The 18,381-nt window shown below is 46.1% G+C and overlaps 1 protein-coding gene across 2 annotated transcripts in view; it reads right to left on the reverse strand.

Moving 5' to 3' along the window:
* The window catches only part of upb1 (ureidopropionase, beta), a 224,277-nt gene that overhangs the window by 184,590 nt on the left and 21,306 nt on the right, over positions 1–18,381 (reverse strand). For both annotated transcript variants that reach the window (XM_068055441.1, XM_068055442.1), the window contains exon 4: positions 17,858–17,952. In XM_068055441.1, the coding sequence (XP_067911542.1) occupies positions 17,858–17,952 (95 nt within the window). The remainder of the gene's footprint in view (positions 1–17,857; positions 17,953–18,381) is intronic.

Here is an 18,381-nt window from a genome sequence, read left to right on the forward strand (position 1 = left end):
CAGATATCAGTGGATGTCCAAATAATGGAATGTGACACGTTCTAAATACATGGTGGCTGTTTGGCCTCCTGCAGCTGATGTTGTCACTGTGGTTTTTGATGTAGAACGTCAGGCAGGATGTTATGAACCTGAAATATGAACAAAATTCACAAAATGTTTTGCTGGGGAGAGAGGAAAATAAATAGTGTTGCTTGGAGAATGGCCAATGACCCTTTTAGAAATAGCCGAAATGTATGATTTAAAAGTATGCACATTCACTTGCAAATGTCAACCTTCTTTTTAAACTAGAGAAGTTAAGGACTATAGAATGGGACACCAGCAAAGGTGATAAATGGGTGGCATGATGAAGTAAATCAGGATGAGGGGGGGGGCTGGTGTTTTTAAAGGTTGAAAGCTACAGCTGGAATGGAAAAACTTGAGGGAGAGGGGTATTTAATGTTGGAGAAAAAAAACAGAAGCTGATGATGAGTGCTGATGTAAGTAGAACAAAAAGTCAAAAGATGAGAAGAGGCCAATAGGTCCATCAGAATTCACCCCATACCACTCCAATTCTCCCAGGCCAGCATTCAATCTCTACTAACTCACACAGCAAGTTTTTCCAAATGTTTTTCCTCTGTTGAATAAAGAACTTCTTCTAATGCACAAGTTTTAAATTTATTCTTCACTAGTTCTGAACATATGGCCACTTGATCCACTGACCTTTGACCTGTAATACTGTGGGTTCACCTTATCTATTCTAATACTTCATCTGTTTCTGCGAGGTTGCCACCTTAATCTTCTCTACAGACTGTAGAATTTGAACAACAGAATTTTACAATGCAGAAAACGGCCATTCAGCCCATCATTTGTTTAGATGCTCCCTGAAAGTTATACTTAATCCCATACTGCTGCACTTTCTCCATATCCCTCTATTCTTCTTTCTTTTTGAAATGTTTATCCACTTCCCTTATAACAGCTATTGTAGGGAACTTGAATCCACATTTGTTGATATGACATTAAAAAAGTCTCCTGGCCTCTCCCTTTGTTCTTTTGGTGATGGGTTTAAATTTACGTCATGAAGTTATCTTGGCATCCTACCTAAAATAATGTCCCTAAAACTGGATACAACCAACTACAACCTAATTAATGATTTGCATAAGCTTAGCATTAGCTTTTTGATGTTTTACTCAATGCCCCACTTTATAAAACCTATAATCCCACCTGCTTTCTTCACAGTTTTATTCACCCTTTTCTCTAATCCTTTCTCCGTGGAATCTAAGCAGACAGTGGAGACCAGGTCCTTGTCAGTCAATCTGCAGAAAGGAGACTGTGACCAAACTGCCTAGGCTATGGCATAACCTTTGGCCCTCATCGTTTTGTTCCAGCTCTGGGGATCAGGAGACTACTGAGAGTAGGCACCTCTCAACAGACACCATCACTCACTCTGATCCTTCAAACCATCAGTACATAAACAGACACCCCCCTGGGATTTTGGTGGTGAGTGCAGACACATACAATGAGTGAACTTGAACAGGTGCACAGCTTTCTTGTCAATCCCACTGAAACACCAGCCATAGCATCTCTCAGGAATATTTATTCCATTGCCATGCAGCCTTTGGGACCACTGTCTCCTCCTCCCTGGACGGGTATTGCATATTGAGAGTGCTATCAACAGGGGCATCAGTAATCTGAACACTGTCAAAGAGTAAATAAGTGAGAGTGACCGCGCTTGCCATCAAGGCAGTATTTGACCAAGTTTGGCATCAAGGAGTTCTAGCAAAACTGGAGTCAATGGGAATCAGGGGGGAAAGCTCTCCACTGGTTGGAGTTATAACTAGCGCAAAGGAAGATGGTTGGGGTTTATTTATTTATTTAGAGATACAGCACTGAAACAGGCCCTTCGGCCCACCGAGTCTGTGCCGACCAAGAACCACCCATTTATACTAACCCTTCAGTAATCCCATATTCCCTACCACCTACCTACACTAGGGGCAATTTACAATAACCAATTTACCTATCACCTGCAAGTCTTTGGCGGTGGGAGGAAACCGGAGCACCCGACGGAAACCCACGCAGTCACAGGGAGAACTTGCAAACTCCAGGAAGTCAATCATCTCAGCTCCAGGACATCACTGCAGGAGTTCCTCAGGGTAGTGTCCTAGGCCCACCATCTTCAGCTGCTTCATTAATGACCTTCCTTCAATCATAAGGTCAGAAGTGGGAATGTTCACTGATGATTGTACAATGTCCAGCACCTTTCACGACTCCACAGATAATGAAGCAGCCTGTGTCCAGATGCAGCAAGACCTGGACAATATCCAGGCTTGGGCTGATAAGTGGCAAGTGACATTTGCGCCACACAAGTGCCGGGCAATGACCATCTCAAACAAGAGAGAATCTAACCTTGAAGTTCAGTGGCATTACGATCGCTGAATTCCCCACTATCAACATCCTAGGGGTTACCATAGACCAGAAACCAGGGCGGCATAGTGGCGCAGTGGTTAGCACCGCAGCCTCACAGCTCCAGGGACCCGGGTTCGATTCCGGGTACTGCCTGTGTGGAGTTTGCAAGTTCTCCCTGTGTCTGCGTGGGTTTTCTCCGGGTGCTCCGGTTTCCTCCCACAAGCCAAAAGACTTGCAGGTTGATAGGTAAATTGGCCATTATAAATTGTCACTAGTATAGGTAGGTGGTAGGGAAATATAGGGACAGGTGGGGATGTTTGGTAGGAATATGGGATTAGTGTAGGATTAGTATAAATGGGTGGTTGATGTTCGGCACAGACTCGGTGGGCCGAAGGGCCTGTTTCAGTGCTGTATCTCTAATCTAATCTAATCTAAAAAAAATCTAAAGAAACTGAACTGGAATAGCCATATAAATATTGTGGCTACAAGAGCAGGTCAGAGTCTAGGAATCCTGTGGCGAGAATCTCACCTCCTGACTCCCAAAGCTTGTCCACCATCTACAAGGCACAAGTCAGGAGTGTGATGGAATACTCTACACTTGCCCGGATGGGTGCAACTCCAACAACACTCAAGAAGCTCGACACCATCCAGGACAAAGCAGCCGCTTGATTGTCACCCCATTCACAAACATTCACTCCCTCCACTACCGACGCACAGTGGCAACAGTGTGTACCATCTACAAGATGCACTGCAGTAACTCACCAAGCTTCCTTCGACAGCACCTTCCAAACCCGCAACCTCTATCAACTAGAAGGATAAGAGCAGCAAATACATGGGAACACCACCATCTGCAAGTTCCCCTCCAAGCCACACACCATCCTGACTTGGAACTATATCACCGTTCCATCGTTGTCGCTGGGTCAAAATCCTGGAACTCCCTTCCAAACAGCTCTGTGGGTGTACCTACACCCCAAGGACTGCAGTGGTTCAAGAAAGCAGCTCACCACCACCTTCTCAAGGGCAATTATGGTGGGCAATAAATGCTGGCCCAGCCAGCGACACCCATGAATGCATAAAAATAAAAGTAAGCTTTCACACAGGTCAGTTGCAAGTGTGCCCAATATATGGGATGGTTATGGATAACACTGCTATCTCTTCGGATGACAACATATCCGCACCTTCCCATCCAATGGCTACAAATGTATTAAGGCAGACTGCCCCTACATTGGACCATCTCACTGCAGCTGAGAGACCATTATTCCAAGAGCCTTGGATGGAAAGAGTGCAGCAGCCAGCAGGGGATAATGAAGGAGCAAAAGATTAACTAGCAAAACACATTAAACGCACACCATAGGCAAGTAGCAGCGCGGCATGCACTAGACCTATATATTCAACTTTAGGACATATGACATGGTGGCACTTCAGTTGCTCTGTGTCCTAGAGTGTTCTTGTAATGGTAGGGAATATCGCATCGTCAGGCAACAGAAATAGTGTATTTGGCACTTCAGGAGTAGTTGTCAAAACCAGTGTCCACATTTTTTGTTGAGTAAATGGTGACAATGTCAGGATCATATAATTCAATTGTCTTAAATTTGAGTTAAGATTAACACATTTTTTACAAATTCATGTATTAATCACAGATAGCCAGCACAGATTTTTTAAAGGCAACTCGTGTTTGTCAAATTGATGAGAGTTGTCTTTTAAAGGACAGATTGGATAGATAAGGGAATGCAGTGAATTGTGTCATGAAATTTCAGAAAAAGCAGAGGAGCCTTGTTAAAAAGAAAGAATGGGAGAAGACAATGGAAAGACACTGGAGGGTGAAGTTTCAAATACAAAGTTGTCTAAGGTGCAGGTAGATTAAGCCTAACAACATTTTGGGTTTTATAAATCAACACATATAGAGTACAAGAGTAAAGAGGTAATGATAAATTATAAGGACAGTTAGAGTACTGTATGTGAAAGAGAAGGGGGAAAAGGGGGGGGGATGAGAGAGAGGGGGGAAGGGGGGGGGAAGGGGGGGGGAAGGGGGGGGAAGAGAGGGGGAAGAGGGGAAGAGAAGGGGGAGAGAAGGGGGGGAAGAGAAGGGGGAAGAGGGGGGGAGAGAAGGGGGGGAAGAGGGGGGGAGAGAAGGGGGGAGAGAAGGGGGGGGAAGAGGGGGGGGAAGAGGGGGGGGAAGAGGGGGGGGAAGAGGGGGGGGGAAGAGGGGGGGGAAGAGGGGGGGGGAAGAGGGGGGGGAAGAGGGGGGGGAAGAGGGGGGGGGGAAGAGGGGGGGGGGAAGAGGGGGGGGGAAGAGGGGGGGGAAGAGGGGGGGAGAAGAGGGGGGGGGAAGAGGGGGGGGAAGAGGGGGGGGAAGAGGGGGGGGGGAAGGGGGGGGGGAAGAGGGGGGGGGGAGAGGGGGGGGAAGAGGGGGGGGAAGAGGGGGGGGAAGAGGGGGGGGAAGAGGGGGGGGAAGAGGGGGGGGAAGAGGGGGGGGAAGAGGGGGGGGAAGAGGGGGGGGAAGGGGGGGGGAAGGGGGGGGGAAGGGGGGGGAAGGGGGGGGAAGGGGGGGAAGGGGGGGGAAGGGGGGAGGAAGGGGGGGGAAGAGAGGAGGGGAGGGGGAAGAGAGGAGGGGAGGGGGAAGAGAGGAGGGGAGGGGGAAGAGAGGAGGGGAGGGGGAAGAGAGGAGGGGAGGGGGAAGAGAGGAGGGGAGGGGGAGAGAGAGAGAGAGAGAGAAAGGGGAGATGGGAGGGAAGAGAGATGGGGGGGGGAAAGAGAGCGGTAGTGTGGTAGCAAGGGGGGGAGGAGGGGGGAAAGAGGGGGAGGGAGGGAGGGAGGGAGAGAGAGAGAGAGATTATAAGACATTGCTTTACTAGATGCATAGAAGCATGAATTACTCTGCGATAGGGAGTGGTTTAGCAGAGACAATTTAATCTTGTATAATTGAAACAGAGGGCCATATGGGACTATGGGGAAATAGCAGGACAATGGAATTAATTTTGGATTGCTCCAAAGAGCCAACACAGATGATGGGCTCCATGGTCTCCCTCCTTCTGTGCTGGAAACTTCTATGGTTCTGTTCAAGGAAAGGCTTAAGAGGGTAATGGATGCAGCAAGAAACAACATATCAGAAAGAAACAATTTCCAGCTGTGCTCATATGAAAAATGTCTGGTGAAAATGCTGAAAGAAATGTAGCTGGTACAGACCGGGGATGAAAATCATTGACATTTTAACTGCCTGAGAGATTGCTACATCCTTACAAATCAGGATCCACGTAATGCTCTTCAGTTTTATTTTGATCTCCCTGACCATATGGAAGGTGTACATTCGTTCTATGAGTGTGTTTATGTGTGTTCCAGCATTGACTGTTTCTCTTCAGGAGTGACTGGGAGAATCCAAATGAAGTCTTCATAAAGCTCCAATCAGCCCAGTCGTAGACAGTGTGAAAATCTGACTATGCTGCATGCTAATCTCACTTATCTTTTTTGCCTGTTAGTTATTTTTAATTAGAAGTACATCTCAGTCAGATGTTTAGCCTGTAAGTGGGGTTGAATGTTGTGATAATTTTTTGGTGTTCACATTGATAGCAAATGCTGGAGTCATCCGATGCATCTTTTCAATGAAGCAATGGGCGGTGAGGTTCAAGAAACTGCACCTCAACTTTCAGTGAGGTACTTTCCCAGCCTTCCAGACTCAACACAACGTAACCATTTCAGATCAGAATCACTGCTCTTATTTTCCTGGGTAACAAATGTTGGTGATGATTCCACCATGATCATTTACATCTCCTCCAAACCCACCTTCTGTTTCTCTACTTGTCCCATTACCATCTCCTTTTGCCTTGCACCATCATCCCTTTTGTCATTTAATCTCTCCTGCCTTCCACCCCATCACAGACCTACCCTTTTGTTCTTTTCCACCACCCACCCACCATCCCCCTCACTTGCTTAAAACCTGTTACATTTCTAACTTTTCCCAGTTCTGATGAAAGGTCATCGATCAGAAACGTTAGCTCTGTTTCACTCTCGACAGATGTTGCCTGACCTGCTGAGTATTACCACCATTTTCTGCTTTTATGTAAGACTTTCAGCAGGTACAGTATTTTGTTTTTGTGGTGGAGTCAACCAGTTGACCTGGGTTACAGTGTTCTGGAGAATTAATATGCAGTTTTCAGTTTGCAGGTAAAAGCATGCTGACTTAAACTGTTAGTAAATGTTGTCACTGAGACTGCCCTTAATGCAGCCCAGCCTCTACCAGTCATGGATGAGCTGGACATACAGCCAACAAAAGCGGAACTCAGTGATGCCATTGATTCTCTAGCTAGCGGAAAAGCCCCTGGGAAGGACAGCATTACCCCTGAAATAATCAAGAGTGCCAAGCCTGCTATACTCTCAGCACTGCATGAACTGCTATGCCTGTGCTGGGACGAGGGAGCAGTACCTCAGGACATGCGCGATGCCAATATCATTACCCTCTATAAAAACAAAGGTGACGGCGGTGACTGCAACAACTACCGTGGAATCTCCCTGCTCAGCATAGTGGGAAAGTCTTTGCTCGAGTCGCTCTGAACAGGCTCCAGAAGCTGGCCGAGCGCGTCTACCCTGAGGCACAGTGTGGCTTTCGTGCAGAGAGATCGACCGTTGACATGCTGTTCTCCCTTCGTCAGATACAGGAGAAATGCCGTGAACAACAGATGCCCCTCTACATTGCTTTCATTGATCTCACCAAAGCCTTTGACCTCGTCAGCAGACGTGGTCCCTTTAGACTACTAGAAAAGATCGGATGTCCACCAAAGCTACTAAGTATCATCACCTCATTCCATGACAATATGAAAGGCATAATTCAACATGGTGGCTCCTCATCAGACCCCTTTCCTATACTGAGTGGCGTGAAACAGGGCTGTGTTCTCGCACCCACACTTTTTGGGATTTTCTTCTCCCTGCTGCTTTCACATGCGTTCAAGTCCTCGGAAGAAGGAATTTTCCTCCACACAAGATCAGGGGGCAGGTTGTTCAACCTTGCCCGTCTAAGAGCGAAGTCCAAAGTACGGAAAGTCTTCATCAGGGAACTCCTCTTTGCTGACGATGCTGCTTTAACATCTCACACTGAAGAGTGCCTGCAGAGTTTCATCAACAGGTTTGCGGCTGCCTGCAATGAATTTTGCCTAACCATCAGCCTCAAGAAAACGAACATCATGGGGCAGGACGTCAGAAATGCTCCATCCATCAATATTGGCGACTACGCTCTGTAAGTGGTTCAAGAGTTCACCTACCTAGGCTCAACTATCACCAGTAACCTGTCTCTAGATGCAGAAATCAACAAGCGCATGGGAAAGGCTTCCACTGCTATGTTCAGACTGGCCAAGAGAGTGTGGGAAAATGGCGCACTGACACGGAACACAAAAGTCCGAGTGCATCAAGCCTGTGTCCTCAGTACCTTGCTCTATGGCAGCGAGGCCTGGACAACGTATGCCAGCCAAGAGCGACGTCTCAATTCATTCCATCTTCGCTGCTTCCGGAGAATATTTGGCATCAGGTGGCAGGACCGTATCTCCAACACAGAAGTCCTCGAGGCGGCCAACATCCCCAGCTTATACACACTACTGAGTCAGCGGCGCTTGAGATGGCTTGGCCATGTGAGCCGCATGGAAGATGGCAGGATCCCCAAAGACACATTGTACAGCGAGCGCGCCACTGGTATCAGACCCACCGGCCGTCCATGTCTCCGCTTTAAAGACGTCTGCAAACGCGACATGAAATCCTGTGACATTGATCACAAGTCGTGGGAGTCAGTTGCCAGCGTTCGCCAGAGCTGGCGGGCAGCCATAAAGGCGGGGCTAAAGTGTGGCGAGTCGAAGAGACTTAGTAGTTGGCAGAAAAAAAAGACAGAGGCGCAAGGGGACAGCCAACTGTGTAACAGCCCCGACAAACAAATTTTTCTGCAGCACCTGTGGAAGAGCCTGTCACTCTAGAATTGGCCTTTATAGCCACTCTAGGCGCTGCTCCACAAACCACTGACCCCCTCCAGGCGCTTACCCATTGTCTTTCGAGATAAGTAGGCCAAAGATAGTAAGCTTCTTTAAAAGGAGCAGAGAAAATAGGGGGAGGGAGAGAGGAAAGGAGGATGAGAGAATGAGATAGTCATAGAGTCGTAGAGTTATACAGCACAGAAACAGGCCCTTTGGCCCATCGTGTCTGTGCCAGCCATCAAGCACCTATCTATTCTAATCCCATTTTCCAGCATTTGGCCCGTAGCCTTGTATGCTATGGTGTTTCAAGTGCTCATCTAACTAATTCTTAAACGTTGTGAGGGTTCTTGCCTCTGCCACACCTTCAGGTTGTGTGTTCCAGATTACAACCACCCTCTGGTTGAAATTTTTTTTCTTCAAATCCCCTCTAAACCTCCTGCCCCTTACCTTAAATCTATGACCCCTGGTTATTGACCCCTCCACAAAGGGAAAAAGTATTTTCCTATCTATCCTATCAATGCCCCTCGTAATTTTGTACACCTCAATCAGGTCCCCCCTCAGCCTTCTCTGCTCTAAGAAAAACAACCCCAGCCTATCCAGTCTCTCTTCATAGCTGAAATGCTCCAGCTCAGGCAACATCCTGGTGAATCTCCTCTGCACCCTCTGGTTGAGTCGATTAGGATTATTTTCATTAGAAAGATGGAGGTTGAGGGGGGACCTGATTGAGGTGTACAAAATCATGAGAGGTATAGACAGGGTGGATAGCAAGAAGCTTTTTCCCAGAGTGGGGGATTCAATTACAAGGGGACACGAGTTCAAAGTGAAAGGGGAAAAGTTTAGGGGGGATATGCGTGGAAAGTTCTTTACGCAGAAGGTGGTGGGTGCCTGGAACGCATTGCCAGCGGAGGTGGTAGACGCGGGCATGATAGCGTCTTTTAAGATGTATCTAGACAGATACATGAATGGGCAGGAAGTAAAGAGATACAGACCCTTAGAAAATAGGCGACAGGTTTAGATAGAGGATTTGGATCGGCGTAGGCTTGGAGGGCCGAAGGGCCTGTTCCTGTGCTGTAATTTTCTTTGTTCTTTTGTTCTTGCACCCTCTCCATTGCAATCACATCCTTCCTATAGTGTGGTGCCCAGAACTGTACACTGTACTCCAGCTGTGGCCTAACTAGCATTTTATACAGCTCCATCATAACCTCCCTGCTCTTATATTCCATGCCTCAGCTAATAAAGGCAAGTATCCCATATGCCTTCCTAACCACCTTATCCACCTGTGTTGCTGCCTTCAGTGATCTATGGACAAGTACACCAAGGTCCCTCTGACCCTCTGTACTTCCTAGGATCCTACCATCCATTGTATATTCCCTTACCTTGTTAGTCCTCCCAAAATGCATCATCTCACACTTCTCAGGATTAAATTCCATTTGCCACTGCTCCGCCCATATTACCAGCTTATCTATATCGTCCTGTAATTTAAGGCTTTCCTCCTCACTATTTACGACATCACCAATTTTCATGTCATCTGCGAACTTACTGATCATACCTCCTATATTCACGTCTAAATCATTAATGTACACTACAAACAGCAAGGGTCCCAGCACCGATCCCTCACAGGTTTCCACTCGCAAAAACAACCCTTGACCATCGCCCTCTGTCTCCTGCCACTAAGCCAATTTTGGATTCAATTTGCCAAATTGCCCTGGATCCCATGGGCTCCTACCTTCTTAACCAATCTCTCATGCGGGACCTTATCAAAAGCCTTACTGAAGTCCATGTAGACTACATCAACTGCCTTACCCTCATCTACACACCATCTCGAAAAATTCAATCAAGTTTGTTAGACACGATCTCCCCCTGACAAAGCCATGCTGACTATCTCTGATTAATCCCTGCCTCTCCAAGTGGAAATTAATCAAAGAACCAAGAATTTTTTCCAATAGTTTCCCTACCACTGATGTTAGACTCACTGGCCTGTAATTACCTGGTTTATCCCTGCTACCCTTCTTGAATAATGGTACCACATTCGCTGTCCTCCAGTCCTCTGGTACCTCTCGTGGCCAGACAGGATTTGAAAATTTGTATTGGAGCCCCTGCTATCTCCTCCCTTGCCTCACATAACAGCCTGGGATACATCTCATTTGGGCCTGGGGATTTATCTATTTTTAAGCCCGCTAAAACAGTTAATACTTCCTCCCTTTCAATGCTAATTTGTTCAAGTGTATCATAATCTTCCTCCATGATCTCTACACCCACATCATCCTTCTCCATAGTGAACACAGATGAAAAGTAATCATTTAAAACTTCACCTATGTCCTCCGGCTCCACACACAGATTGCCACTCTGGTCCCTAATGGGCCCTACTCTTTCCCTGATTACCTTCTTGCCCTTAATATACTTATAAAATGCCTTGGGATTTTCCTTTATCTTGCCCGCCAGTGATTTTTCATGTCCCCTCTTCGCTCTCCTTTTTTAAGTACCCCCCTACACTTTCTATACTCCTCTAGCCCTTCCACTGTTTCCAGCACTTTGAATCTGCCATAAGCCTCCTTTTTTTCCTTATCCAATCCGCTATATCCCTTGACATCCAGGGTTCCCTGGACTTGTTGGTCCTACCCTTCACCTTAACAGGAACATGTTGGCCCTGAACTCTCACTATTTCCTTTTTGAGTGACTCCAACTGGTCTGATGCAGACTTTCCTACTACTAGCTGCTCCCAGTCCACTCTGGCCAGATCCTGTTTTCTCATATTGATAACGGCCTTCCACCAATTCAGTACCTTTATTTCTGGTCCCTCTTTGTCCTTTTCCATAACTACCTTAAATCTTACAGAGTTATGGTCACTATCCTCGAAATGCTCCCCCACTGACACTTCTACCACTTGTCCAGCTTCATTCCCCAGGATTAGGTCCAGTACCACCCCTTCTCTTGTAGGACTTTCTACATGCTGGCTCAAAAAGATCTCCTGTATGCACTTGAAGAATTCGAACACTGATGTGAATGTCAGTGAATTACTTTGTTTTTGTTTTAGGTCAAAGCTGGAAAGTAACCCGTCTCGGCCTGATTATCGGACACTCTATAGTGATTGCATTGTATCAGGCAACAAAGACAAACCAGATAAAATTAAACAACAACTACACAGCAACACTTAACAGCCAACAGCTAAGATTAAAAAGCTTTATATCTTAATTGTTCTCGGTTCAAATTACGTAAGGTCGATTTAAAGTACAGCAGTGTCAATTTCACATCGCACCAACACTGAGCCATGATGTAAATGCAGCCTGAGTTTGGAGCCATAGTCTGACTGGACACCAGAATAAATAGGACTGAGGCTGAGCAAGATTTCCCAGTGGAAACAGTCTTGCTCCCATTCACACTATACAAGGACAGTGTCAGTGCAAAGCTGAAACAGCTTCATCTCAATGCTGATTTCTGCAGTGCACTTTTAATTAGAAATCTTGGGGGCAATTTTAACAGGGCGTCAGAGACGGGTTTGAAGGCCGGGGGAGGGGGGGGGGGGGGGGTGGTGGTGGGTGGGTGGGAGGAGAAAAATAAATTGGGAGATAAGATGTGGGGCCAGTGTAGTGACATTTCCCTGCCTCCTTCTGCTTTTCCCGGGGTGGGTTGCGTGCATTGTCGGAACCTGCATGACAGTAATGGGACAGCAACTGAAGTAATTGGGAAAATTAAGAGTCATTTTCCAGGGGCAAAGGCTCTTTACCAACAGTACAGGGGTACCATGCTGCATCTGGAACTCGTCAAGTTAGATGAGGAAAGTGCACAGCAGCAAGTTCCTCAACTGACAAGCACTCTGAACTATAAAGGGGGAAAGCAGCAAGCCTGAGGTCAGCCAAAGGCAGAGACGTGCCATTACTGGAGAAGTGCAGAGAGACTGCTCTTACTGATAGTGTTCGGGGTGAAGAAATTGCTGAAGGTTGCTGCAGCATCATTTGACACCTCAACGAGGTTACAGACCCTTTGTAATTGAGCCTGCACAGGGACATGGGGTCCACCTATTCTGAGGTCGGGTGGACCATTGAGGAGCAGCTGCAGTGTTACCCACCTCAGCAGCCACATGGGGGCAGCCAGCAACTGGAGGAGGAACGGCAGGTGCCGCGTGCAATGCACCCACATGCAACTGGTCACAGCAGAGTGGCTGGATGATGGCCAGGAAATAGAAGGCATTACCCTCAACAGAGGGTCTACAGCCAAAGGATCAGCTTCTTGGACCTCTCGGAGCAACACTGCCACTGAAGGTTGCCGCTCTCTCATGTGATCACAGACCTCTGTGCCCTTGCGGAGGAGGGCCTAAGGACGGAGCAGCAGGTGGACATCCATTGCCCGTAGAGGTCAAGATGACAGTGGCAATGAATTTCTTTTCCTCTGGATCATTGTGGGGGGTCGGCTGCTGACATCTGCAGGACCTCACAATCTGCCACCCGTAACTGCATCACTCAGGTGACGGACGCCCTGTATGCGAGGGCATCGGACTATATCCAGTTTGAAACAGATGCTGCCAGTCAGGGCCAGAGGGCTGTCAGCTCCACCTCCCTGGCAGGAATCCCTCAGGTGCAGGCTGTGATAGACTGCACCCATGTGGCCATCAAAGCTCCTTTGAGCAGCCAGGTTTATTCGTAAATAGGAAGGGTCTCCATGAGTTTAACGTGCAGGTGGCATGCGACCACCACAAAAGAATCCTGCAAGTTTGTGCAAGGTTTCTTGGTAGCTGCACTCATGCCGAGGCAGTCTCGGGTGCTTTTTTTGCAGCACCGTCTCAGGTATGCACCAGGTCAGAATGATCATGGAGATTCATGAAAATGTCATCTGTTTTTTTTTTAAGTGATACAAATATCAACTTTCACTTGCTCTTTAGCTCCCCCTATCTTGCCCATGCATTGCATGATTAGTGATAGGCTCTGCTCTGAGAACTTACAAAGTTTCAGCAATAGCTCTTTATCCAGCTGTGAGGTTTACAACAGCCAGGGCTGACTTGTCCTTAAATTTTTCCACTCACTCCTTGCTTCTTTCCTTCTCTGTGGGGACATGCTTCTGTTTAATATTCATGGGTAGTATACAAACATAAAATGTTGCAAATGTTCAGTAGGTCAGGCAGCATCCAAGTCCCACCTGCTGAGTATTTCCATCATTTTCTGCTTATATGTCAGATTTTCCGCGGTATTTTGCCTGTGTAAAAACATTTCTCCTCTTCACCTGGCTTTTTTGCCAATCACCTTTAATCTGTGTCTTCTGGTTAACGGCCCCCTTGTGAGCAGAAACAGTTTCTCCGTACTTCCTCTATCAAACCCCCTCACAGATTAAAATCACAACAAACTGCAATCACAGGGCCAACAACTTCAACGTTCAACCAAGCGAGTCTAGCTTCTCCATTTCTCAGCAATGAAAAACTTCCAGTCAGTCAAAATTTGTACATTAGCTAAAAGACTAAGGGCTATCTATACAAGCTCTCCAAACTAATTACTCTCTGGCAGAAATAGCATTATTAGCTTAGGCTGAATTGAACAAAAACAAATGAAAATACTGATTGAAAAGATTGACTGAAAAGCACAAACAGCAAAAAGATTGCTAAATCATATTCTGTTCCCATTGCAATTGTAATAGAACTAGGCACTCAAAATCCATCAAAACTTGAAGCTCTAATGGGAAAATGCACCACGTGTTTATTTATTTATTTTATTTATTTATAGATACAGCACTGAAACAGGCCCTTCGGCCCAACGAGTCTGTGCCGGCCAAGAACCACTCATTTATATTAAACCTGCAGTAATCCCATATTCCCTACCACCTACCTACACTAGGGGCAATTTACAATGGCCAATTTACCTATCAACCTGCAAGTCTTTGGCTGTGGGAGGAAACCGGAGCACCCGGCGAAAACCCACGCGGTCACAGGGAGAACTTGCAAACTCCGCACAGGCAGTACCCAGAATTGAACCCAGGTCCCTGGGAGCTGTGGTGCTAACCACTGCGTCACTGTGGCATGGAGCCAAACACATCAGGAGAACCCAGTTTCAATCTCTGTTAGCTCTACACCCAGGCTAAGGACGAAAAAGATGCTGTCCGAATTCCAGCTCCTGATTTCTGACACCCACTTCTGAAACATTATACTAAAAGTCTTATGTCTCGCATGCACTTCCTGTTTGTCACACTTCCTTTCTGTTCCACAACTTCACTCCCTGGAAGATGAAAGTGATAAGAGAGTAAGATGAAGCAGAAAAAGGGTGCATTTGACAGATGTCAGGTTGATACTACAAGTGAGAACCAGGCTGAGTATAGAAAGTTCTGAGGGGAAGTGCAAAAAGAAATGAGCAGCAAAGAGAGAGTATGAGAAGAGGCTGGCAGCAAACATAAAAGGGAATCCAAAAGTCTTCTAATGGCATATAAATAGTAAAAAGGCAGTAAAAACGACTGGTGGGGCCAATTAGGGACCAAAAAGGGGATTTATCCATGGAGGCAGAGGGCATGGCCGAGGTACTAAATGAATATTTTGTATCCATTTTTACCAAGAAGATGCTGCCATAGTCATAGTGAAAGAGGAGATATTTGAGACACTGGATGGGCTAAAAACTGATAAGGAGGAGTATAAAAAAGGAGTATAACCTGGCAGCCAAGATGGCCATGAAAATTTGCATTTTAAACACCAAAGTATTAGACGGGAGACAACATGACCGATTCAACCTAGCCAGAACAATGGGATGCTCTCTGATTAAATTACCTAAAATGGTTTTGTCAACACGGTCATCAAGAGACATCGACACTCATTGACTTTGAAAGAGGCAGCCCCCTCTGAGTGTGACTGAACAGCTTAAGGTGTGGTGCCTTGAATCTCAAAGAATTTTCCAGAAGGGCCTCACCAGCCCAACAAAGAGGTTTGGGAATGCCATGTGACTACTCTGCAGCTTTGGAGAGGTTACGCTTTATCAGTCAGAAAGTGGATAGTAACTGGAAGCCATCAAGGGAACAACTCTCTCTCTCTCTCCCTCTCTCCAGTAAAGATCCAGAGAAGCCTCGGCTGAAACTGCTAAAGCCTCAAACCTACAGACCAGCATAGCCAATAACTGGGGGACAAAGATAAAACCCCCTCTTCTGCCTTCCGGAGCCTGAGAAGCAAACCTACAACCGTGCACGTGGCCCAATGAGGACTTCAGGACTACAATTTCAACGAAAGACTCTGGGACTGAGATTCAGTTTTTAAATTCTATTTATTTCAGACTCTACTCCAACCACCCAACTTTGTTTTCCCTCTGTAATATATTTGTTTGTGTGTGTGTCTCTCGTGTGAATGCGGGCGTATTTTAGTAATTCTAACCGGTTTAGAGTGATAAGAATAATAAACTTACATCTTTCTTGTTTAAACTCAAGAAAACCTGTCTGATTGGTTCATTTGCAATTATGTTAGAGGAACAGGATCAAACACTCACTGAGGTGGTAAGTTCAATCACTATGTAAAAAGGATAAACCCTGTTCCAGTCAAACCAGAGAATTGGCGAAAAGGGAGCCTGAGATCCCCTCCTCACCTGGTCCTAACACACTCTCATTTCCTTTTTCACCTACCCTCGTGACTTTCTATATTCGCCTGGTTCTCACTTGCATTATCAACCTGACAAATGTCATAAACACCCTTTTTCAGCGACATGTTACTCTCTATCTCTTTTGTCATCCAGTGACTTCTGGTTTTGGCTGCCCTATCTTTCCCTCTCGTGGGAATGTACCTCGACTGTACAAGTACCATCTCCTCTTTAAAGGCAGCCTGTTGTTATGTCACAGTTTTGCCTGCCAATCTTTGATTCCAATTTACCTGGGAAAATCCCCTCTCAACCCACTGAAATTGGCCCTCATCCAATTTAGTATTTTTACTCTATAGATTGCTCCTTGTCTTTTTCCATAGCTAATCTAAACCTCATGATACTATGATTACTGCTCTCTAAATGTTCCCCTACTGACATTCCACTTGACCACCTCATTCCCCAGAACCAGATCCAGCAACTTAGTTGCTGGTTGATTTCTATTGGCCGTTGCTTCGATTCTACATGTGTTTAATGCTGTCTATAGTTGTTTACAGTTGCAAAAGTCTACAGGGAGCAGTGTGGCAAGTGCCGAAGGAGTTTTTGCTGACTTCAAGACTTCAGCAAAAACAAGCTGCTCCCAGCCATGACTGTGTAGTAGGATTCCCCTTGCAATAGAGCCTGAGCTGGAGAATTGAGAAAACGCAACAACGCAATACAACAGCTACAAGTCGGAGAGATTGCTTGTGCCGACTTCTCAGTGGAGATTTATTATCTGTTATAGGTCCCAGGAAGCGTCATGTTGCCATATTTACATGATGGCTGGGTGTCAGATTTAAATTTCCAACCCTTCAGTCCTCCCAGCTCTTTGGCACTATAGGACAACACTCTTACAAGCAAGTGAGAAACGTAATGGCACTGTCATCATCATCTTACCTTGTAAATTTACTCACAGGTCAGCCTGGACTAAAATGTGCAGAGCCACACTGTCTGGCAGCACCCCTTTCAATAACCCAGGAAAGTCTCCAGTTCAGATTTTGGACTATATACAGATGTTTGTGAAGATATTCAGTGCTCAAAAGCTTTAGGTTGTCTGGCAGGCCAAAAAGCAAGTAAACAAAACCACTATCCAAGTGAGAAAACTGTGTGATCATTATCATCAATGAAACATTGGGAAAGTGAAGCCATTGTCTTTGGACCCCACTATAAACTCAGTTCCTTGTCCACCGTTTCCAACCCCGGCAACTGTCATAAGCATAGAAAGACCGTTTGCAACTTTGGTGTTGACCCCGAGATGAGTTTACGATCATGTATATGCACCATCACCAAGACTGTCTACTTCCACCTCTGTAACATCGCCCAACTTCACCCCTGTCTCAGCTCATCCACTGCTGAAACCCTCATCCATGCCTTTGTTACCTCTAGACTGGACTATTTCAACTCACTCCTGACTGGCCTCCTATCTTCCACTCTACGTAAACTTGAGCTCTTCCAAAACTCTGCTGCTCTTATCTTAACTCACTTCAAATCTCATTCACCCATCACCCCTGAGTTCGCTGACTTCCACTAGCTCCCTGTCTGACAATACCTCCATTTTATAATCATCATCCTTATTTTCAAATCCCTTCGTGGCCTCACCCCTCCCTGTCTCTGTAGCTTCCTCCAGTACTACAAGCCTTTGCGATCCCAGCGCTCCTCCAATTCTGGCTTCTTGTGCATCCCTGATTTTAATCGCTGGCCCTAAGCACTGGAATTCCCTTCCTCTTTGTCTCCCTTTCCTTTTTTTAAGATGCTCCTTAAAATTTAACTCCTCAATCAAGATTTTGGTTATCTGCCCTGACAGCTCTATCAGTGGCTCAGTGTCAAAAATGTTTTTATTGATATCACTCTTGTTAAGCATCTTGGGATCTTTACTATTAAGTGGGCTACATAAATGCAAGTTCATTTTTTTCCTCCTAAAAATACGTAAATGTTTCTCAGTAATTTGGAGAAAGCACTCACCTCTTGGCAAAATCGAGTAGTCGGACCATCTTCTGCAGATTCAGCAAATTCTGTCCACGGCAACTTTTCTCTGGTACAGAAGGCAAAGGGCATGGCTACAAAAAAAAAACACTGCAATGGGTTTTAGCAAAGAAATATATTTGGAGCAGTGCTGAGCTGTATTTTCAAAAAAAAAAACACTTGGAGTTCCTCAGTAACATGAATATGCCAGGGATGTGGAGGTGGGATATGCCAGGGACCACAGGAACAAGAGTAAGAGGAAGTGGAAAGGCCGGTCAACACATCAAAGCTCATCTCTTCCTCTCCCAATGAGACATGAGGAAAAACTTTCTATTTTGCCTAATATTTCAAACTTAAAACAGAGTCTGATGTAATCATAGAATGTTACAGCTCTTTGATTGAACTATCCAATTATTCCCATTCTCCTACTCTTTCCCCATTGTTCTGTAAATTGGTCCCCCTCAATAATATATCCAATTCCCTTTTGAACCTGCTTCCACCAAAAGCAGAAGCAGCAGCTTGTA

The sequence above is a fragment of the Heterodontus francisci genome, chromosome 23, assembly GCF_036365525.1.
Source record: "Heterodontus francisci isolate sHetFra1 chromosome 23, sHetFra1.hap1, whole genome shotgun sequence".
Lineage (NCBI taxonomy): Eukaryota > Metazoa > Chordata > Chondrichthyes > Heterodontiformes > Heterodontidae > Heterodontus > Heterodontus francisci.